Source organism: Rhamphochromis sp. 'chilingali', assembly GCF_963969265.1.
Source record: "Rhamphochromis sp. 'chilingali' genome assembly, chromosome: 22".
Classification (NCBI taxonomy): domain Eukaryota; kingdom Metazoa; phylum Chordata; class Actinopteri; order Cichliformes; family Cichlidae; genus Rhamphochromis; species Rhamphochromis sp. 'chilingali'.
The window spans coordinates 14,046,468-14,070,308 of NC_137950.1; the positions used below are offsets into that span (position 1 = coordinate 14,046,468).

Sequence of the window (23,841 nt, forward strand, 5' to 3'; positions counted from 1 at the left end):
AACTAATGTTTTAGAAAGGGTTTCGCATCGTTCTGAGGAAAAATGACGGACCGTGGCGGAAGGCTTCATGGCACTAATGTAAAAAAACACAGTGGGTTTTGATAGACGTATTAAACCCATGTTGTATTACTCTGGATAATCATCAGGCATATAATTAACGTGGTAATTAATGTTAAGCATCTGAGTAAAGTTAGCGTTTAAAGGAGCAAAGAAAAACGTATTTCCAGGTATGTAACTTCTTTTTGGGGCCTGAATGTATTATTGCTGTCTCGTTGCTCTCCCACACGTTTCTGTCTGTGTTTTGGTTGTAGATCATGTTGGAAAACTCGCCATCTCCTCTGCCTGAGAGGGCCATTTATGGGTTTGTTCTCTTTCTCGGATCACAGTTTGGCTTCTGTAAGTGAAATATCGCGTCCTCCAATCCAAAACACAAAAAGGTGTTCAAGCAATGCATGTCTGTAATACTCACTGCGTCTCTCCACAGTTCTGTATTGCTTATGGGCTTTCGTGCCAGTGGATTGGCTTAATTCAATAGGGCTCACTTACTGGCCTCAAAAGTAAGTAGAACTGCTCTGAAATAAATGGATCACTGGGGAAGCACCTGCACAGTTTCATGACAGTGTCAAATGTGTGTTCTGTGTAGGTACTGGGCTCTTGCGATGCCAATCTACCTGCTGGTCGCAATAACAGTCTGTTTCATTCTGTTATTTGGTGTGAACATGAGCAACACGGCACCGCTGGACTCTGTGGACAACATCACAGGTGAGGATGCTGCACTGTTCAGACTCTGACTGCTTAGGTCTGATTAGGTTAACTAACATTTAGAGTGAGAAGATGAAGGAATCTAAAATTGTACTGCGTGAGAATATACATGTAAACAAGCTGAAAATAAAATGCACTTCAGTATATTACACTGATTGGCCATTTTATTAGGTGCTTTCTTATAACAAGTGGTTATCTGAGTTACTGTTGCCTTCCTGTCAGCTTGAAGCAATCTGGCCATTCTCCTCCTGTTGTGTGGGGAAAATCCCAGTAGATTACCAGCTTCTGAAATATTCGGACCAACCTGTCTGCCACCAACAACCATGCCCCATTTTCAGAATTTCCTGATTGTTAAATGTCCTTTTTCTGTCACAGATGTGTATGCACAAGGCCAGAGCACCGAGTCCTGCCGTAACGGAGGAATACCCCGATTGAAGGATGTGTCGATTAGTGAAGTCAACAAAATGTTCTATTTATCACCCAGTATGTAACAAGCACAGTCTGATACTGCTGTGGACAGAGCAGAAGTAAAGCTGCAGGGGTTTTATTTTGGTGTTATTGTTTGTCTTTTTTTATGAAATGTTTTGTGCCTTATTTATAAGAAGATATATTCTGTTGACTTTTTTGTTGTTTAAGCGTCTTTATAATGGTTAAATGTGAATACACTGGTCACAATAAGATGCATATTGAATGAAAACAAAAGTAAATGGCTGTACTGTCTATGTTAAAATACAGAATGTTTATATTTATTATTCTGTGCAATAAACATATCCTAAATAATCATATTTTTTATGTTAATTCTTTTATTTTTAAGTCCACTGCTAGAAGAAATGAACATCTTATTTTGTTCTTGTACTTTAATGCCTGTCAGAAATGTGTGTCTAAATTAAAAGTGGCTCCAGATAATTATTTATGCCCAATCTGCATCTGAATCATTACTAAAGCTGCAAATGAACATCTGCACTTGATTATCCCAGAGAATAAGAGGCAGTTTTTAGCATTTTATCCCACAATAAATTTTTGGTTTTTGGTCACCAGCCACTTTATTAGGTACACCTGTTTAACTGTATGTTAACACAACTTGTTTACACATTATGAGCTGCAGTCTTTTTCAAATATTTTTTATTGCTGTCCACTAGGTGGCGATAACGGATCGCTTTAGCCTAAACGTTAAACAAACACCAGGCAACCAGGAGATTTGTTGTTGCGCTTTAATCAACGTGCATAACCGGAACAAGATTACGAAATTGGGCGAGTGTCCGCATAATCCTGCAATATGTAACAACACAGAGAGCGCTGTCGACACAGGGACACAAGTGAACAGCAGAGGGCAGCAGCACGCCGCCCAGCGTCCAGTCTGCCAAGCCAAAGGAGAAGAAGACGTTGTTTGGGAACGATTTCGGGCACTCCGTGGGGGATCTTTGCTTGTTTAAATACTTCGGAGTAAAGACTAATGGCTTTCGCCGTGCCTGTGTGGCTTGCGGTCCAGGAGGAGCTCCTGGCACAAAACGAGGCAGAATGCGGAGCTTCGAGCTGTTTTGACACTTTCGACGATGAAGCTCTTTTTCAGTTGTTCCACCTGAGCAGACCCTGCATCCTGTTCATCGCAGACGCCGTCCGCATCCGCATGAAGGACGCCGCCCCCAAGAAATCTCAGCTGCTCGTGGACGAGATGGTCATGGTGGCGCTCAATTATTACGCACATGGGGTCTCCACCACTGCCGTGCTGCAGAAAGCCGGACTGAGGCAGACGGACTGCCCCACGACTGTGGTCGGTACAATCTCGGGAGTCATAGCAGGGATGTCCGATGTATTCATCTCTTTCCCGCTAACCCTGGACGCCAGAACTAATGTCGCCTTAAAGATAGAGAAATTCTGCGAAATCCCAAACGTGCTGGGCGTCTTGGCTCCTGCGCACTTCAAGATCAGAGCATCTCCATATGAAAAGGACGCTTTCAGGTCTTTTATCAATGCCCTTGGTTACACATCGGTTGTAAGCCAGATCATATGCGACTGCGACGGCAACATACTGAGTGTTGAAAAGTGCTGTGTTGGTGGCACGTTTGAGCAAGAGATGTGGGACTCCTCCTTTAAAGGAAGGGAAATGCAAGAGGACCTGCTCAGCCCGTTCTGGTTGATTGGTAAGAGCAGTGATGACCTCTTGTGCAAATGTTTATTTAGAAATGTAAACTGGAGTGAAAGCACAGTGAGGTATCAAGTCAAGCATAAAAACCTACAAAACTATCATCTGTTTGCGTCTGACGATGACTGGTTGCCTAGCAACAAGAAGACGCCCAGGAAGACCCCACCCCATCATCTAAACTACCCGAAATTCTGCACCTCCCCTACTTGGGTCACCCAGCAATAACCCTTCCAGAAAGGTGTAAAGATCCCTTGATTAAGTAAAGGTGTATGAGGGATGCAAAGATACAGATATAAGTTAAGGCAATGAATGCAAGGCAGTTATTCCCAGAAAGAACAAACCTGCTCTTTAGTGTTTCTATTCCCTGAAAAAGGCTAAATTGACAGTTGGCAGAAGTATTAACTTCTTGGCAAACAGTTGATTTTGCTGGAATATTTCATTCTATTTACATAAAACACAAATAAAATAGTGTTTTAACTTCTTACACATAAACTTACTGGGCATGTTATTAATGCATTATTACGTTATTATTCATGACCTAGATTCAACAGGGTGCTGGAAAATTTCGTCAGAGATTTTGGTCAAGGTTTCTTGATTCATATCAGATTGCTGCAGATTTGTCAGCTGCACATCCATAACGGGAATCTCCCTGATCACCACATCCCATTCTTCTGTCGTCCAGTTTCGATGAGCCAGTGCAAACTGTGGCCTCAGTTTCCTGTTTTTAGCTGACGACTGTCGCACCCATTGTGGTCTTCTGCTGTAGTAGCCCATTGGCTTCAGGTGTTTTCACAGATGACCTTCTGCATACCTCAATCGTGGTTACTTTTGCCTTCCTAGCAGATCAAAGCAGTCTGGCCATTTTTCTCTGACCTCTAACATTATAAGCTGTTTGCTGCCAGGGAACTGCTGCTCACTGGATATTTTCTTTTTCCTACCATTATATGTAAACTCCAGCGCTTGTGTGAGGAAATCCCAGCAGACAGTTGTGAAATACTTAGACCAGCATATCTAGCATTAACATCTCACGTTCAAAGTTCTTTCTTCCCCACTGTGATTCTCACTTTGAGTTGTGGAGGCCATTTCAGTACAGGGAGCTCATTTTCATGCTCAAGAAACCAGTTTTACATGAATTGAGCTTTGTGACATGGCGACTATCTTGTCTAAAGGAGTCACTAGAAGATGGGTACACTGTGGTCATAAAGGGAGAACATAGTCAGCATCAATATTTAGATCTGGGCTCTGGCATTTAGAAGATTCTCAGTTTGTAATCAGGGATCAAAGTATTCCGAGAATGGCTCTCAATAGAGTGGCACCTGTGTGGTCCACATTGTTCAGAGATGCTCTCCTGCTCTGATATTCACTGCATTTTCTTTTGTTTCATTTGAAGGTGGGAAAGGCTACTACTTAAGCAAGCACGTCTTGACTCCTGTATCACTGCCCGCGAACAACAACGAGATCCGCTTCAACGAGGCCCACGCAAAGATCCTCGATGTCATGCAGACGACACTGGATTCCATGAAAAGGCGTTTCAAGTGTCTGATGCAACTTGGTTTTGCACAAGAAGGCTCACTTAACAAACAGTCTAACATTATCAAAGCATGCAGTGTGCTGCACAACATCGCTAAAAAGTTCTCTGTCCCTCCCCCACCTGACGCTGGTAAAGCTGAGCCGCTATATCCTGGCAAGCAGCAGTCAGGGCCAGTAGAGATCAAACAGGAGGCCCTCAAAGCCAGACAGGAAGTTATTGATAGTAAATTCTCTGCTGTGTCCAGCAGTCAGGACCCCTCAGGTAGCAACGTCACAGAAGAAGATGCATAAAGGGTTGTTTCTGGTCTATGAAAGAGGATCAATGACACACTGACACCAAAACTCAGCTTTTATATTTCTGTGAATGTGAAATATTATATTTCTTGCAATTATTCCTTTGTTTTGTACTTATTTTAATAAATTCATTTTTTAAACATTTTCAAGTCATCAGAGTGCTATTTTCTCACATAAAAACAATGACAACAAAAATAATAATATTACATATTTAGAAGAGATGCAAACTGAATAAGATCTGAAGTGTGCAATGCATTTACAGAAATAGTTAAGATGTAATAGTTTGTATTATTACGTTTAAAACCAACATATTGCTTATAGACAAATAGTTTTTCATTAAGTGCATAAAAGATTGAGTGCAGGGTTGACACTACGCATTTGCGTTTTGCCGACGGAGCTCTTGGAGGGCAGTGGCATTGACGTATATCATATCTGCGTTCTCGTATGTGTTCTCATAAATGTTCTCTTCATTCGTGTCTTTTGGTTGCAGACTGTCCATGATGCACTGGTGCAGAAAAACGTACTGAGACTGAAAAGGAAATACCAGAAGTTGTTGGTCATTTGAAATGCAGAACTTCTGCCAGGGGAGATTATGATAGTTTCTTGCAGGCAACATTGCTAAACAGTTTCACAATAAAGCATTTCTTTTTTTTTTTCTCAAACAAAAAGATCCAATAAAGCTTTGTTTTATGAAAACAAATTTTCAGCTCACTTACTTAAAAAGATGTAGACATAGACCCTAGAGAGAAATGCTGGCTCTAATGTCGCAAACAGACTATAATAACATTTCAATCAAGTGTTTTGCTGTCTAAATTACTACTTAACAAGTGCAATTAACAAACTGGGCATTAAATATATTTTAAGCAGGCATCTGTTGGTAATACCTACAAAGTCTGCCTTGTTCTGAAAAGTTGAACAATAGAAAAAATTCCTTTTCAAACTCATATTTTAAGATGAAATGATCAAAAATGATGACCCCAATTTAAAAAACAAACAAACAAAAAAACAACTGCATATCTTATGATGAATAAAGTGCTGTCTGTTTGTTGTTTCACCAGCTGTGACTATAAAGAAATACACGGTTAGCTAATTAAGGAAGTAGTGGCTCAATCAGAAGCAGTTTAACACAGTTACCTCCGTCTGCACCATGTACGGTCGGCTCAGTCTCATCTTGTGTACGAAGGCATTGATGCCGACTGCTTGTTCTTTCTCCAACTGCTGAAGCAGCACATCCAGGGAAATGATAGTGCCAGTTCTCCCGACTCCAGCACTAAGAGAGACACAAGCGTAATAATAATATAGCAAAAGGTTTTTAAGGTCACATAGAAAGCTCTCGTCACTGTGTCTGTGCCAAAGTTATTGTAGTTAACAAAAACTAAACTAGAACCTACAAGTAGATGTGAAAACTGTTAAAATGCAGAATTGGACTTTTGAAAAAAGTGAAAAACTATAATGTGCAATACTGTTCCTCCCTATTGAGGAAATGTCTTTGGTCAAAGTTGTCATCACAGTGAGGCTTTGATGCATGTGTTTGCAATTTTTAGTGTAATATCTGTTCAAAACTTTTAAAAATATACCCCTGACAAATACCCTCAATGTTCTAATCATAAAAAACCCACAAAAACTAATTAAAGCTTCAATAAAACGGAACATTTCCAAACAGTAAAAACCAAAGTGAAACTAGTTAATGCAAAATGAAACTAAAGTGAGCTGAAAACAAGACATAACAACAGAAAGAAAAACAGATTAGAAAACACAAAACCTGAACAAACTGTTCTGTCACAACAGACACACTAGCTGGGTGGATATTGTATAAAAGCAACCCTGCACCCATGTAAAAGGAAACACTTATTTCGTACCTGCAGTGAACCACAGTTGGTGCTTTGCCCCCTTCTCTCTCTATGTGCTGTCTCACCAGTCCTCTGAACTGGATCAGGACCTCTGTGCACTCTGGGACTCCATGATCAGGCCAGGCAGTAAAGTGGAAATGTTTAACTGTCCGTTCTTCTGAGGTTTTTCTCTGTGAAGAGAAAATATCCATATACAGTTACTTTATGTCTATGTCTTGATATACAGCAATTATCAATCAACCATTATTCTTTTAAAAGCAACATTAACAGCTAAAGCCTTCAATGTTTTCTATTTATGTTTTCTAGCCTTACTTAGTACCATCTACAAACACACTCAGAAGATATAAGTAAGTTTTTATACATCTTTCAGGTTGAATTCTCTCAGCGTCCAGTTGGTCTCCTGTTGCTCAGATCTCATGGTGACCAACAGCTCTCCATAAAGGCATGACTTGCTGTCTGCAGGCCAGTATTGTTCACACTTGGTCTAGAAAAATGAGCAAAAAGCAAAAAAATACACATACAAAATGTCTGTGAAGGTTCTCAGTCATCCAGGTCATTGTAGTCAAAGGAGCTTGCAAAGAAAAGCGTCTGGACTTCTTTAAGTTGCTTAAAGACGTTTCACCTCTCATGCGAGAAGCTTCTTCAGTTCTAAGGTCAAATGGTGGAGAGTCCCAGATATAAACCTAGTGGGAGTAACCCCCCACAGAGGGACAAAAGGACCCCCTGATGATATTCTAATCGCCTGAGCCAAGGTGTGAAACTGGGCGTGGGTCCCAATCAGCCAGAGTTTTGGGTATGTTCATTGTGAAACCTGGCCCCACCTTATCATGCGAATTCCTGAGGTCAGATGGCCCAGGATGTGAGTGGGCGTTAAGGCGTCTGGGAAGGGAACTCAAAACTGGATTATAGATGGCAGAGAGTTGGTGTCGTAAACCCCCGCCTCTGTTCAAAAATGGTCGCTCACAGTGGACATAGATGGCTTCTTTCACTCCTCTTTGAAACCATCTGTCCTCTCTGTCCAAAATGTGAACATTGGCATCCTTGAAAGAGTGTCCTTTATCCTTAAGATGCAGATGGACTGCTGAGTCTTGTCCTGTGGAGGTGGCTCTTCTGTGTTGTGCCATGCGCTTGTGAAGTGGCTGTTTGGTCTCTCCAATGTAGAGGTCTGAGCATTCCTCTCTGCACTGTACAGCATACACCACAAAATTATTGACCGCCTTACATATCACCGCCTTTACCCAGGGGATGCCATACCCTGCATCTATGGACTTCCTAAGATCCACAAGGAAGCTGTCCCACTCAGACCCATAGTCAGTAGCATAAACTCAGCCACGTATAACATTGCTAAAAACCTTGCTACCATCCTCGCGCCTCTCGTGGGGAACACCCCACACCACATCAAGAACTCCACCGACTTCACCGAAAAGGTCCAGAAACTTACCCTGGATCCAGATGAAACCATGGTGTCCTTTGATGTAGTCTCTCTTTTCACTTGCATACCCACCACGGAGGCCGTGGAGACTGTCAGAAAATGACTACAAGAAGACAGCTCCTTGGAGGACAGGACCAACTTCACACCCGATCAGATCTGCACACTGTTAGACCTCTGCCTCACCACTACATACACTCAACAAAAATATAAACGCAACACCTTTGTTACTGCTCCCATTCCCCATGGGATGGACGTAGAGACCTAAAATTCATTCCAGATACACAATATAACCATCCCTCCCAAACAGTGGTCACAAATCAGCCCAAATGTGTGGTAGTGGGCACATCTGCTATATTGAGATAATCCATCCCACCTCACAGGTGTGCCACATCAGGATGCTGATCTGACATCATGAGTAGTGCACAGGTGTACCTCAGACTGCCCACAACAAAAGGCCACCCTGGAATGTGCAGTTTTGTCTCACAGCAAAATGCCACAGATGCCACAAGCAATGAGGGAGCGTGCAATTGGCATGCTGACAGCAGGAATGTCAACCAGATCTGTCGCCCGTGCATTGAATGTTCATTTCTCAACCATAAGCCGTCTCCACAGGCGTTTCAGAGAATATGGCAGCACATCCAACCGGCCTCACAACCGCAGACCTCGTGTAACCACACCAGCCCAGGACCTCCACATCCAGCAGGTTCACCTCCAAGATCGTCTGAGACCAGCCACCCAGACAGCTGCTGGAACAATTGGTTTGCACAACCAAACAATTTCTGCACAAACTGTCAGAAACCGTCTCAGGGACGCTCAACTGCATGCCCGTCGTCCTCATCGGGGTCTTGACCTGACTCCAGCTCGTCGCCGTAACAGACTTGTGTGGGCAAATGCTCACATTCGATGGCGTCTGGCACGTTGGAGAGGTGTGCGCTTCACGGATGAATCATGGTTCACATTGTTCAGGGCAGATGGCAGCTGAGAATGTCCCAGTTCTTGCATGGCCAGCATACTCACCGGACATGTCACCCATTGAGCATGTTCGGGATGTGCTTGACCGGCGTATACGACAGCGTGTACCAGTTCCCACGAATATCCAACAATCTCGCACAGCCATTGAAGTGGAGTGGACCAACATTCCACAGGCTACAATTGACAATCTGATAGACTCCATGCGACGATGTGTTGCACTGCATGAGGCAAATGGTGGTCACACCAGATACTGACCGGTTCTGGGTCCCCAGACCCCCAATAGCACAAAAAACTGCACATTCCAGGGTGGCCTTTTGTTGTGGGCAGTCTGAGGTACACCTGTGCACTACTCATGATGTCAGATCAGCATCCTGATGTGGCACACCTGTGAGGTGGGATGGATTATCTCAATATAGCAGATGTGCCCACTACCACACATTTGGACTGATTTGTGACCACTGTTTGGGAGGGATGGTTATATTGTGTATCTGGAATGAATTTTAGGTCTCTACGTCCATCCCATGGGGAATGGGAGCAGTAACAAAGGTGTTGCGTTTATATTTTTGTTGAGTGTATTTCAAATACAACGAAGGCTTTTACAGACAAAAACATGGCTGTGCCATGGGCTCCCCCGTGTCACCTATTGTAACCAACCTTTACATGGAGGAAGTGGAAAGGAAGGCTCTTGGCTCTTTCAAAGGGAGAGTACCCAGCCACTGGTACAGATATGTGGATGACACCTGGGTCAAAATCAAGACACAAGAAGTGGAATCCTTCACTGCGCACATTAACGCTGTGGATAAAAACATCAAGTTCACCAGGGAAGACACAAAGGACAACTGTCTGCCTTTCCTGGACTGCGCCATGCACATTGAAGAGAACGGCAAACTCAACATCGAAGTTTACCGGAAGCCCACACACACGGACCAGTACCTCCTCTTTGACTCCCATTACCCTTTGGAACACAAACTTGGAGTAATTAGGACCCTACACCACCGGGCAGAACATGTTCCCTCTAAGCCTGAAGGAAAAAAGAAGGAACACACACATGTAAAGGAAGCACTCAAAACGTGCGGCTATCCTAAATGGGCGTTCTTAAAGTCAGCAAAGAGGCACAGAAAAGAAGACCAGACACCAGCGAGGGAGGATAAGAAGGACAGACGCAACAACATTGTCATCCCCTATGTAGCCGGTGTATCAGAAAAACACAGGAGAGTTTTCTCCAAGCATGACATCCCAGTGTATTTCAGACCCAGTAACACGCTCAGACAGAAACTGGTTCACCCGAAAGACAAAACGCCAAAACACAAACTTAACAATGTGGTGTATGCTGTACAGTGCAGCGAGGAATGCTCAGACCTCTACATTGGAGAGACCAAACAGCCACTTCACAAGCGCATGGCACAACACAGAAGAGCCACCTCCACAGTACAAGACTCAGCAGTCCATCTGCATCTTAAGGATAAAGGACACTCTTTCGAGGATGCCAACGTTCACATTTTGGACAGAGAGGACAGATGGTTTCAAAGAGGAGTGAAAGAAGCCATCTATGTCCACTGTGAGCGACCATCTTTGAACAGAGGCGGGGGTTTACGACACCAACTCTCTGCCATCTATAATCCAGTTTTGAGATCCCTTCCCAGACGCCTTAACGCCCACTCACATCCTGGGCCATCTGACCTCAGGAATTCGCATGATAAGGTGGGGCCAGGTTTCACAATGAACACACCCGAAACTCTGGCTGATTGGGACCCACGCCTAGTTTCCCACCTTGGCTCAGGCGATTAGAGGATCATTAGGGGGTCCTTTTGTCCCTCTGTGGGGGGTTACTCCCACTAGGTTTATATCTGGGACTCTCCACCATTTGACCTTAGAACTGAAGAAGCTTCTCGCATGAGAGGTGAAACGTCTTCAAGCAACTTAAAGAAGTCCAGACGCTTTTCTTTGCAAGCTCCTTTGACACATACAAAATGTATTTTAATCATAGATCTTGATCTCTTCTTTGTGAAGTGACCAGTATGTTTCCTCCTGACAACAACTTCCTTGAAAGACTATCAATAAAACATTTTAAGATTTTCCTGAAGACTTACCCGCCCTCCTTCAATGCAGTTGGTTACCATAACGATCCTCTTAACTCTTTGTTCCCAAATCATTCTCCAGAAATCATTAACAGTAGAGGGCAGAGGGCCCTGAGTGGCAATGTACTCTCTGTTACTGCTGTAGCCCTGAAAAGCAGTGGACAAAGTTAATATGTAGACTAATTTAGCTTGTATATCTTCTGCTCGTTATAGAAATGAAAAAAGAAAGCTCATGAAATCGCACAAAGGTGCTTGTTTATATGCTTTCTGTATGGTGTAGTTATAAAGAGATCTTCACTGAACTTTATCTTAATGTAACACTTACCGGCATGTAATTGGCATTGATATAGTCTGAAATTCCATCAGGATCTGATGTAGTGAGCTTCACACGACACCAGTCATCTAATATGAGAAAACAGGAGAATTAACTCCAGTGCACCTCCAGTAGTCCTGACATAGACTGCTAGACTGAGCTCACAACAGCACGGTTCAACAGTCAGAGGAGAGACTCACATGGCAAGACGTTATTGAAACGATTCTTCGCTTTGTTTTCAGGTAGAATAGCAGTCTTTCGTGTCTGGTCTGTTCCAACAGGAGCGAGGCACTGCATGAACGTAGCAGATAACAAAGCATGAAACTGAGATACTGGCCATCGTAAAACGAATAAAATGGTAAGAAATAAAACAGTAAAGACACAAAAACAGGAACACACAGAAGCAGAAGAGGAAAAAAAATCTTGATCTTTTTATGCACCTCATATTCCTCGCTGAAGCCTCTGTTCTCGTCCAAACTCAGCTGATGGAAGTGGTCCGGAAACTTTGCAGCAGGAATAGATCTAAAAATAAATAAATAAATAAAACATAACTCTCTCAATTTTATTAATTAATTTTGCCATAATTAATGTTTTTCTTCATTGTGGGTAATTGTCATTGTAAAAAAACACTTACTTGCTCTGTGTGTTAGATACTTTGGATCCACCAATGAATGAAGACTTCTTTCTGCTGCAGGATCAAAATTAAGACATTAAATTTGATAAATGTATTAATTTAATTTACTTTATTCTTGTCGGTGAAGTGAGACCCACCTAATAATATCTGTTCTTTTGAGGAAAATTAAGACAACCAGAGCAACCAGGAGACCAAAAAGAAGCACACCAAATACGGACCCTGCAATAACTCCTAAAGGGAGCAAAAGCATAATTAGCAATGAAGTTGAAAAGTTTAGAGGTTTATTTTTTACACTTGCGTGAAATGAAACAATCAAGTCAAAGTTGAAAATACTGTATACTGTTATGATTACAAGCAGCAACATGGTAATATAGTTACTTTTACTCACCCCTTGGATCAGTTTGGCAGTAAAACACATGCGGTTCAGAACTCCTCACCCCAGACATTGAAGTTACAGACACTTTATATTTTTTGGCAGGTTGGAATCCATTGATTGTGATCTCAGTTTCAGGACTAGCTACTGTGTGAGTCTTTCCAGTCACATTCACCTCCGCATTAGTCCACTCGCCCTCTGGGTCTGTCCATTTAATAAGAACAGAGTATCCAGCTGCCCAGTACTCACAGTGAGCATTTAGATTAGGAGGAACTGAGTAAAACAAGAAAAAGGTTTTACAGTCAAAACTAAAGCAGAAAATATATGACTTATAGTAAATATAATGAAACTTTTTATACTACAAAACTTTGTTCTAAAGTAGAAAAAGTAGAAATTTGTTCTAAAGTAGAAAGATTATTTGTCTTACTTTTAGGTCAAAGCAGTGCTCTTATTCTTTAAAAAGTTAATAATAAATTTTTGGATTTTCATATAAAAACAAAGAATGAAGACCTCAAACTTAGACATTGAAAGAATTACTCAGTCTGTATATAATTATAATTAAAAAACAATCTGTAGTAATGATTGATTAACAGCTCAAGTCACAAAAATAATTCCTGCCTTACAGAAGTTAGAATTTTCTGTTTTAGCCTTTTTAATTTGTTGAGATTATTTATCAAAACTAATAAGTTAGTTAATAATAAAATGATACTTGGTTGAAACTCATGTATTCATACTGAATCATATTAAATATGTGTGTTAACCTGTGGTATATAAATCGTACATAAAATTATTTTTCTGCAATAAACTTTTTCAAGATTAAAATTTGAATGCAAGAGTAAAAATTAAAAACTAAATCACAAGAATTCACACTTCATCTTTCAGGAAAGTTAAAGTTATTACTTTAAGTTCTTAAATACTAATTTACAGATTCTAGTCCTTCAAATGGTTTCTGTTGTACTCACGAATTGTTAATTTGTGTTCACACTGCAAGAAAACTCTGGAAGACTTTTCATAGACAAGAGAGATGTTATAGGTGGCACCAGGGTAAAGTCCAGTAAACAACACATTTTCACGTCCATCACTGATATGAATGTTAGATCCATTACGGGCCGTTGCGGTCGAAAACAAGCCTTCAATCTTTGCTTTGATTGATGAGTTGGTAACTTTCCAGTCTGCACTGGCACAGTCGATGGCTGAAATGGGTGAGAAAATAGTTATACGCAAGAACCTGATTCTTTTTTTATACAACTCATTGAATAGAGACAAGAAAAAGTTATAAAAGTCTAACACAGAGATGTTTTGGGGGTTTGTTTACCTGTTACTGTGAAATTCGTATAAGGAGTGCTCCTGAGTCCAGCAAACACTGTGGTTAAGCTGAAATCATACTGTGATCCAGGCTGAAGAGATGTCACTACTTTTCTGATTGTATCTGAGGAGACGTCTGACACACTACTTGGCACATCACCATTGATTTGAAGCTCGTATTGCCAGGCTTTATTCATGTTCTCCCACTCTAGAGTTATGCTGTTAGTAAATCGTTCAGTCACACTGACCCAAGGCACCACTGGTGGAACTGAAAAAACAAAAACAAAACTCAGAAGTGGAATTTGTTCATCTTTTTCTTTTAAAATGAAATACAGGAGTATAGAGCTAGTTCAGTTATCACAAGCTTTTACATACTTAAGCCTGAATAGGTGTGTGAGCTAAATGGCACTCAGCATTAAAATTAATTGAATAAATAATAACTATATATACAAATAATAAAATAATTACATATAAAATATAATAATTAAGCATGCTGCTTGCTAAGAGCACATCATTCATATTTGCTGCTCTATTACAAGCACAAGCCTATCATCAGGGTTAGATGCACACTTCCTTCTTCTCAGAGATATGGTTGGTGGGTGGAGCCTTGATGGATAAATGGCACTGCAGGCCAGAAGGAAAACATGGACATTTCACTTGGACTTATATTGCCCTTTTAAATATATTGTATCAGGAGCTAAAGATGAAATAAAGACAATTTTACAAAGGAAAACAAACAGTTTAAAAAAACCCACTTGATTACATACCTGTCGGTGCACTAAAGTTGTATCCAGAGCTGCTGACGTTCTCAAACACAGTAAAGAGGGTAAAATTGTAGTTTGTCCCAGCAGTCAGAGAAGAGACCACACATGTAACTGATGCACCTGATGTTGTGCATCCGTCCATGTCATTCTTGCCAATAACAATATTATCGCTGTCATATTCTAGGATGTATGTTAGTATGTCGTTAACCTTCTTCCATATCAGAGTTATACTGTTCTCATTTTGTGTCACAGTCATATTGTGGACATTTTCTGGAGCTGAAAGAGGACAAAGAATGATTTCAGAAGAATACAAAATCTGAGACATATTTTTAAAAAATACTGTGGGTCAGAAGCATAAATAGATGTTACTTTTTCCTTTTAAGGCACTCATAGTGACAAGCAACACACATATGTTAATAAATAAATGAAGCTCTGGTCTCATTTAGTCAGATTCAAATGCAGTTGCTGTGAATTATAAGGAGCTAAAGATGAAATAAAGACAATTTTAAAAAGTCTGATTCACAAATGACATCCTTAAGTAACCATTTTGGTTTCCTAAGCTTTTAGTAAGTATAAAAATCTGATTTCAAGTTTCTCCTGCTAATGTTGTAAATGTACATCAGACAAAAAAGCACCTTACCAAGTCCCTCTCAAGGATTATGACTGTTTTAGATGCTTTTAATTTGTTAACCTCCTAAACCAGTCTAGGATTAAAGGTGGGGGTAGTATTTGACATGTTCAGTGTTACAATATTTATGTTATGAGGAGCTATTATATAAGCATGGTCCAAAAAAACTGTAACTGTAAAAACCATTGCAAACGTTTATTTACAAATCACATAACATCCCCAACATTACCCATCTGTTGTAAAGAAACCTAAATACAGGAGTTTGTGAGAGGATTTCCATAAGTAAAACATCCAGTAACACACAAGTCTTCATGATCACCCACCTGTCACAGCAGTAAAAGAGTATCCAGTGCTGCTGACTCCCTCAAACACAGTGATGAGAGTGAAGTTGTACTTTGTCATAGCAGTCAGAGGAGACACCTCATATATAATGGGTCCCTCTTCAGAAACACTGATATTCTTCTCGATGTCAGTGCTGTTATTATACTGTAGGATGTATTCTGGGATGTTTTTAACCTTTTCCCACTGCAGTGTTATGCTGGTCTCATTTTGATGTACCACAGTTGCATTATTAACACTTTGTGGAGCTAAAGATAACAGAGGAAAGTGTCTTTCACAATAAAACTCTCCATCAGCTAAAGTTTCAAGTACTAATGAGCCAGTCCTTCCTGGCTTATATAACTATATTAGAAAAAATATATCTTACCAGTAACTGCGGTGCAGTTTACTCCACTGCTGTTGACATTTTTAAACACAGTGAGGAGAGTGAAAGTGTATCTGGTTCCATCGGTCAAATTTGAGACTGTGTATTCTTCTGTAAAAGTCTTAATGCTGATCTGTCTTTCATTAAACAAAAGAATATAACTGTCACTGTTGGAGACTGTGTTCCATTGCAGCTTTATGCTGGTCTCATTTTGACCAACGGCCTTGAATTCTTCAGCATTACGAGGAGCTACAATAGGAAAAACACACACAAAAGAAACTAAAACAATGTTCCCAACAACATCTTGTATTTTGTTTATGTTTTAATTAGACTGAATGTTTTGTTCAGTGCTCACCAACCTGTCACAGCACTGAATCTGTATCCACTGCTATTGAGTCCCTCAGACGTGGTGAAGAGAGTGAATGTGTAGTTTGTCCCAGCAGTCAGAGAAGTGACCACATGTACTATGGGTCCTTCTTCAGTTTTATTAATATCTTCTGTTATATTACCATATTGCAGGATGTATGTTGAGATGTTGTTAACCTTGTTCCAGGTCAGAGTTATACTGTTCTCATTTTGTGTGGTCACATTCACTCTGTCAACATTATTTGGAGCTGGAAAAGAAAAGAGGACACACAGTGGTTGTAGTTACAAAACAAAAAGAACAAGAACTGAAGCACTGACTATACTGCTTTCATTCCTTTGTACCACTGTGCCTTTTGTTACATCATCAGGAGCTGTGATGAGTTGAGAGTAGCGCTCACCTTTTACCAGAATAAAAACCCAGAATGACATTCACTTCAGTTTCACCAACAAAAGTCAAAGTATAGTGTTTCATTCTTACGGGCTTTTGTTGTTGTAGATGAGTAAAACATCCAGTAACACACAAGTCTTCATGATCACCCACCTGTCACAGCAGTAAAAGAGTATCCAGTGCTGCTGACTCCCTCAAACACAGTGATGAGAGTGAAGTTGTACTTTGTCATAGCAGTCAGAGGAGACACCTCATATATAATGGGTCCCTCTTCAGAAACACTGATATTCTTCTCCATGTCAGTGCTGTTATTATACTGTAGGATGTATTCTGGGATGTTTTTAACCTTTTCCCACTGCAGTGTTATGCTGGTCTCATTTTGATGCACCACAGTCACATTATTAACACTTTGTGGAGCTAAAGATAACAGAGGAAAGTGTCTTTCACAATAAAACTCTCCATCAGCTAAAGTTTCAATTACTAATTAGCTGGTCCATTCTGGCATATTTATCTATATTAGAGAAAATCTTACCAGTGACTGCGGTGCAGTTTACTCCACTGCTACTGACATTTTTAAACACAGTGAAGAGAGTGACATTGTATCTGGTTCCATCAGTCAAATTTGAGACTGTGTATTCTTCTGTAAAAGTCTTAATGCTGATCTGTCTTTCATTAAACAAAAGAATATAACTGTCACTGTTGGAGACTGTTTTCCATTGCAGCTTTATGCTGGTCTCATTTTGACCAACGGCCTTGAATTCTTTAGCATTACGAGGAGCTACAATAGGAAAAACACACACAAAAGAAACTAAAACAATGTTCCCAACAACATCTTGTATTTTGTTTATGTTTTAATTAGACTGAATGTTTTGTTCAGTGCTCACCAACCTGTCACAGCACTGAATCTGTATCCACTGCTATTGAGTCCCTCAGACGTGGTGAAGAGAGTGAATGTGTAGTTTGTCCCAGCAGTCAGAGAAGTGACCACATGTACTATGGGTCCTTCTTCAGTTTTATTTATCTTTTTTATTATATTACCATATTGCAGGATGTATGTTGGGATGTTGTTAACCTTGTTCCAGGTCAGAGTTATACTGTTCTCATTTTGTGTGGTCACATTCACTATGTCAACATTATTTGGAGCTGAAAAAGAAAAGAGGACACACAGTGGTTGTAGTTACAAAAAAGTTTTAAAAAGAACAAGAACTGAAGCACTGACTATACTGCTTTCATTCCTTTGTACCACTGTGCCTTTTGTTACATCATCAGGAGCTGTGATGAGTTGAGAGTGGTGTTCACCTTTTACCACAATAAAAACCCAGAATGATATTCACTTCAGTTTTACCAATAACCAACAAAAGTTAAAAAAAATAGTGTTTCATTCTTACGGGCTTTTGCTGTTGTAGATGTTGTTTGTTCTGTTGAAGTTTGTGGAGTGGGACTTGTTTCAGCCAGTGGAATAAATTTTTGTGTTGTTTTTGCTGTACTTTTCTGTCCTGCTGTCACTGTCGTCGTCACTGTTGATGTGATTGTTGTATTGGAGTCAGTTGTGCCCTAAAAGCAGAAAAAGAGTGAAAACTACAGAATCTAAAATCTGTGAAAAAAAATCACCATTGAATACCCAGTTAACACGAGTCTGTGGCAGAGTCACAGAGCGATGTTTGCTGCTTTTAATTTCACATCTACATTATATCATAAACATTATGTGAACAGTAATACTTCGAGATATCCTCTGAGCATTCTGCTTTATAAGAACAAAAACTTTCACTAAAAATAAAAAAAATAATGTGCAGGAAACAAATAAGTCAGTGTCAAATTATTTTAGCATTTTATGTGTCAGCTTCTACAACTAGCAACATCTATAACATAAAAATCACAGAGCTGGCAAAAAATCTATTAATTAAGTGTTTGCTTTGACTAAAAATGCAAATCATATGTATTATTATATTGTATATTATAGCTACAGTTACTTACAGTTACTGGCCTATGAAATATCTAACACATTTCTCCTCGGACACATTCTTTAAAATTCCACATCTGATTTGATTAAATCATGAGCACTGCACCATGTAAGTGTTTAAGATATTGTTGAATTTTCTTCTTTCATGCTCTTTTTGTTCTCAGAGGAAACAGATCGGTGTCGCAAAGAAGGAATAAATTCGTGTTTCAAAATCTGGAAAAGTCCAGAATTTTCATGCCGTTTAACAAGATTTTGTTGTTCTTGTATTTCTGTACAAACCAGTATTTCACAAAACATAACTATAGTGTTTCAAATACATAATGAAGCATGTCATGCATTTAGGCTTCACTGTGGTTTTGACTGCACTGTTTCCTTTTGTCGAGGGTAACCTACACTGAGCTTCGCTATCTGATCACCATCAAAGTGAAAGGTAAAAAAAAAACTTACCCAAAGTAGACTCAGGAAGACACAAAGCAACAAGTGGTCTGAGATAAGGGATAAAAGCTTCATCGTCTTCAGGACTCCTAACTGGCACACATACTTTGAACTTGTTCAATTCCTTTGTTTTCCCCGGATAACCTTGTAGCTGCTATTTTCAGCACCTCTGCTGGTATGTTGACAAAAACCACACTTAAGTTTGGCAAAGAATTTCTCTGACCTGCACTATGATAACTTTAATTCAAAGTTGTTGACTTTTAATTCTTAGCTACATCCTCCTCTCGTAACCTCTGGGCCCTTTTCATATTGGCAAGTGACTAAGTAAATAACTGCTTCTCCTTTCTGGCCTTGTACAACTACAGAGACCTTTGCCCCGCCTGTTACTTCCTTATTAACGGTCATGCTGTGCTGCTTGTCAAAGGTACGTCAATCAAGAGCATTTGCCTCTCTTACATGTTTATTGGAGGTAATTGCTGCATATCAGCTGCTATTTATCTGTTCATGCTTGTGGCCGCTTGTGTGCCTTTATTATGGGCAAATAAAAGATGAGACGTTTTTGTTTATGATCACAGGTAAAGTTGTGAACTGCTACTTTGAATAAATAATATTTGTGTTGTTTTATTTTAAGAATTTCCAGTTTTTTTAAGGTTTTAAGTAAAATCACTGTTTAGGTTCCTCCGCTGATTGCTTTCACAGCAGAGTGGATCTCCTTCTTGTGTCTTAGCACTGTCTCAGAAAGTTGTGATATTTATAGCTTCCTTGTGGTTGATCTCAATAAGGAACTGCGAACAGAAACTTACCCTCATACTGTTAACTGCGCACAAAGTCACAGCAGTCTTTATGGTGTCATATTTTGAGTAGCGCTCAATAAAAGTGCTGATATTTCAAAGAAAATTGTTGTCCACTGTGGAAACATGATGGGGAAGTTAGGATTCATAAATGATAATAGTTTTCCTCATCTGTTAATATGGAGTCATTTCAATTTTTGAGCTTCCGTGTTATACTGAGGATAAAGATAGCTCTTTTTAAACAAGTGCATGCATTGACTATTCATAGTTAAATAACAGTATTTTATTATGTAGGGAGCTTTCAGCACAATCATTTGCATGTTATTAAGACTTGTGAAAGTCTTAAAAACAAATGCGCTTCTGTTTAGCATGGTGCTTGAGTTTCATGACGCTTTTGCAAACCACATTCTGCAGCTTTCCTTTAATATAAGTGGTGGCAGAGCTCTTATACCACAATTAGAGCAGCCTCTTCTGTTACAATAGTTTGAATGGCAATAAATGTGTCACCTGCATATGCTATCGTGACAAGCCTCACTGAATCTACTTCTCAAATCTTTCAGCCCTATAGCCGCATACAATAGATGCAACTTTTTACCTCTCTGTGTGAACACTTATATGCTGGCCTTTGTTTCACTGCAGGAGGATAAAGTTTTCATGATGATGGTGAAGACTACCATCAAACACATCAGTGAAAAGCTCTAATCTCCCTCAGTGTAGGGATCAAAGCTGCACTGGAACAGCTTCACAGAAAGTACTAGAACTTTGCTCATCTTCCTTGTTCAAATCACATCCTAAAAGAGAATCGGGAAATATTTTCAAACCACATCCCTTGTTCCAGTAACTGGAAGAGATAGTTGCCATGGTAAAGTAATAAATAGCATATATTATGGCTCCTAAAACCACAAACGCATTTATCAGAACTCTAGCCTTAACTCTGTGTGTGTGTGGGGGGGGGGAAGCAATGCATGTTTAATGTTGTGAAATATGTTTACTATCTTTAATTGTTTTAGCCGGTGATTATATTGGTAATTGATTTACAGAAAACAAATATACTCACTTGTACAGTTTAGACGTCAGTTCAGTTTAAAGCACTCTCAAGCCATTGTTCTCAGAACACAAAAAACAATGTGTGTACAACACTTTTCTCAGTGCCACCACGCTGTGACTAACTGAAGTTGTCCAACACAAAATTGCTAGCTGCTGGAATGTGTGACTGATCTGTTGCTGCAGTCTTGGATGTCCGTGAGAGAACCACCTCTAATGCAACTATTCTTGGTGGAAATCTAACTAGACAGAGATACCCAGATTAGTACTCCAACCTGTACTTTAACCATTGTTGAATCAGCACCCAGGCCCAAGCTGAAACAGAGAGACACAAGACAAGGGGAACTGGGACAAAGAAAACACTTAGCATATTAGCTTAACTACATGTTTGGTGTGTTTGGATGCCAGGGAATCAATTGCAGTGTACTGTGCAGGGGTATATTAAGAAAACAAATAATCTGGTGAAAACAAAAGTAAAGCTGTAATAAAAGGAAAGCCAGAAAAATATGCCAGGTGCATGGAATAACACAACTGTATATAAATAATCCAAAAAGAGACGTGTCCCGTTTCAATACAGTGGTTTGCAGCAATGAAAGAATGGGGAAACATAAAAATAGAAGTTGTAAAGTTGTAAAGTGTACAGAGAAGGGAAAAAAAAATTTAAAATAAAGACAGGAAGTGTAGAACAGACGTATAGAAAAAACCTCAAGCCATGAAGTATTTGTATAAAAAAAATTATAATAACTTCTGCTTTCTCTCTCTCGCTCCCTCTCTCTCTTCCATTGTGCTCAGGTTAAAGCCTCTGCAGGAATCATTCCGACCACAGGGGCGGCGCTGCACTTCAGTGTATCTCTGCCATACAACGACGACGAAGAAGCAGAACCGGACGCTACTTGTGGCGTAAACAATAAACAATTTTGTGCTGGGAAGATAGTGACATTGCGGTCACGTTGGTGTCACAATAAAAGGTAGGTAACAAAATGGTAGGGTGACATTGACCCGGAATAGATTTATAAAACTTTATTCATAGTCTGGCGTATCTTACGGTATATTAACAAGCACTAAATTGCTGCAAACGTAGCTAAAGTTAGCTAAACTGCACCCTGATAGCATCAGCAGGTATTTCTTGTTTAAGTGGGTACAAAAAGTGGTGTTTAACCGAGCAACAGTCTTAATAACATGTACTAACGTAACAACCACCTGAACCCAATCGTTTGATGACACACGGCGGCAGTGGGGCAGGTGTTTCTCTGAGCTCTTAAATATCAGTTGCAATGTGTTGCTGGCTGATAAATACGTGCTTCGCTAAAACGAGCGCATTTCACACGGAACGTCTTTGCTAGTTTGAACCCGAGGAAGAGGCGGTAGGCGATATTTAACTTTCTTTTGGGCTTACTTCTAACACGAAGGAGAAATCACTCATTGTTGGCACTTGTCTCTATTGTTCTTTCTGTCTTTTAAGCACAACACTAGCTGCATTCGTTGCTTTCTTTTTCTGTGTTGTAGACATGCAGTCTGCGGTGAAACAAAACTTTCATGCAGAAACTGAAGGAGATGTCAACAAACTGATCAACCTGAAGTTAAATGCATCCTACGCCTACCTTGCCCTGGTATGATTCTTGTAATTGTAACACTAATACCTAGCAGTATAGTGCCTGTATGTCTCATAATCTGTACTATATATTTCTAGATATCATTGTTTTCTTTTCTTTTGTTTCTCTTTTTTAGGGTATGTATTTCGACAGGGATGATGTTGCTTTGCCAAACTTCTCCAGTTTTTTCCTGGAGCGTTCAGCCAAAGAGAGGGAACAGGCTGAGAAGCTGCTGGAATACCAGAACATGAGAGGCGGACGAATTTTGCTTCAGAACATCTCTGTACGTCCCAAATGTTATGGGTGTCCTTTTAAAGATGTTGTTGAGATGGGTGTATTTGTTGGTACACACTACTTTTTTTTTTTTTTTTTTTTTTTCTTCCTCCAATAAAGTGTCAACATTTTGTTCTAGAAACCAAGTAAAGAAGACTGGAAGGGCGGTCTGGATGCAATGACCTTTTCCCTGGAATATCAGAAAACCTTAAATACACGTATCCTTGATGTGCACCGCAGAGCTGGCAGCCATACTGATCCCCATGTATGTCTGGGATTTTTGTTTAGTTTTTTAAATATCTAAATATAATTCTTGTGCTATTAACACAAGAAGTATATTTGGTCTAGAATATTTGCAAGTGTCATAGTATGAATTATTTTACCACTTACTCATCTAACTTCTCTTGTAGCTGTGTGACTTCCTCGAGCAGCACTTCCTCGTCGACAGCCATGACACCATCAAGAAGCTGGGCGACTACATTGGCAGTCTCACCCGCATCACTGCGTCTGAAACGACCGGTGCTATGGGAGAATACCTCTTTGACAAGCACACTCTGTAAAAGGTCCTGGGAGAACAGTGAAAAAGGTCCACATTTCAAAATATACAGAGATAGGCAAAGGCAATAATCCACACTGTACGTCCTTTCCCATTAAAACTTTACAAAGTTGTTACAGTCAACCACAGGTATTATCCAATTGCACTAGACCAAGTTAAATCGAAATGCCTCAGTTTTTCTTATAAAGAAAAGAAATTCAAATGTGTTGGGGAAATTGTTCTCATAAATGTGGTGCTAAACACTACCGTTTTTCTAAGCTGTTACAATGAGTAACTTGTTCATGTGGATTCCGTTTTTTATCATGTGTGAAACATTCCATTGTCATGTTTCAACCCACAGAACATTTTTATAAATGAACAATTTTTGAAGAAGGAAAAACAAATGGACATTTCAAACATTCAATAAAGTCTCATTATGCTGAAAAATCTCTTGTTTGTCTTTAAAAGTCAGGTTTGTGTGTGTAACTGTTATTTTCAGTTGCTCTGACAGGTAGTTATCTGACTCGTCACAATGTCTGAGCACATTATCTAGGTCACGTCTGCACGAGATAACAGTGGGCACATGCTTACTCCCAGTTGGGTGGTGCTAACGCTGGGCTGCTGGAGAGTTTGGTTAACGATTTCCAAGCTGCTTCTTGGTTAATTATCTGACAGC

General features: G+C 40.0%; 4 protein-coding genes across 5 annotated transcripts; 3 read left to right on the forward strand and 1 right to left on the reverse strand.

Annotated features, from left to right (window-relative positions):
- The first annotated feature begins 35 nt into the window (after positions 1-35).
- pigp (phosphatidylinositol glycan anchor biosynthesis, class P) lies at positions 36-1,542 on the forward strand. Its single transcript, XM_080872933.1, has 5 exons — positions 36-227; positions 312-396; positions 485-557; positions 644-762; positions 1,138-1,542. Exons 2-5 carry the CDS (start codon positions 315-317, stop codon positions 1,251-1,253), a joined length of 390 nt encoding a protein of 129 aa, XP_080729059.1. The 5' UTR covers positions 36-227; positions 312-314; the 3' UTR covers positions 1,254-1,542.
- A 442-nt stretch (positions 1,543-1,984) lies between these two features.
- On the forward strand, positions 1,985-4,873 carry LOC308391255 (putative nuclease HARBI1). The gene is made up of 2 exons (XM_080873821.1): positions 1,985-2,903; positions 4,296-4,873. Exons 1-2 carry the CDS (start codon positions 2,216-2,218, stop codon positions 4,724-4,726), a joined length of 1,119 nt encoding a protein of 372 aa, XP_080729947.1. The 5' UTR covers positions 1,985-2,215; the 3' UTR covers positions 4,727-4,873.
- Positions 4,874-5,026: 153 nt separating this feature from the next.
- LOC308391254 (receptor-type tyrosine-protein phosphatase H-like) lies at positions 5,027-19,232 on the reverse strand. 2 transcript variants are annotated; one of them, XM_080873819.1, is made up of 20 exons: positions 18,943-19,232; positions 17,924-18,089; positions 17,424-17,678; positions 16,141-16,395; positions 15,785-16,030; positions 15,402-15,665; positions 14,454-14,726; positions 13,697-13,954; positions 13,344-13,574; positions 12,397-12,654; positions 12,146-12,239; positions 12,009-12,062; positions 11,815-11,896; positions 11,575-11,665; positions 11,387-11,463; positions 11,074-11,208; positions 6,941-7,063; positions 6,589-6,749; positions 5,864-5,999; positions 5,027-5,258 (listed from the first exon to the last, which is right to left on the reverse strand). In XM_080873819.1, the coding sequence occupies exons 1-20, from the start codon at positions 19,003-19,005 to the stop codon at positions 5,100-5,102; spliced, it is 3,381 nt and encodes a 1,126-aa protein (XP_080729945.1). In that variant the 5' UTR covers positions 19,006-19,232; the 3' UTR covers positions 5,027-5,099. The 2 variants fall into 2 exon arrangements, with proteins under 2 accessions (XP_080729945.1, XP_080729946.1); XM_080873820.1 differs by lacking the exons at positions 17,424-17,678; positions 17,924-18,089; positions 18,943-19,232 and adding an exon at positions 16,689-16,996.
- A 2,357-nt stretch (positions 19,233-21,589) lies between these two features.
- On the forward strand, positions 21,590-23,612 carry LOC308390869 (ferritin, middle subunit). The gene is made up of 5 exons (XM_080873200.1): positions 21,590-21,733; positions 22,272-22,375; positions 22,494-22,640; positions 22,770-22,895; positions 23,041-23,612. The coding sequence occupies exons 2-5, from the start codon at positions 22,274-22,276 to the stop codon at positions 23,188-23,190; spliced, it is 525 nt and encodes a 174-aa protein (XP_080729326.1). The 5' UTR covers positions 21,590-21,733; positions 22,272-22,273; the 3' UTR covers positions 23,191-23,612.
- Positions 23,613-23,841: the final 229 nt, after the last annotated feature.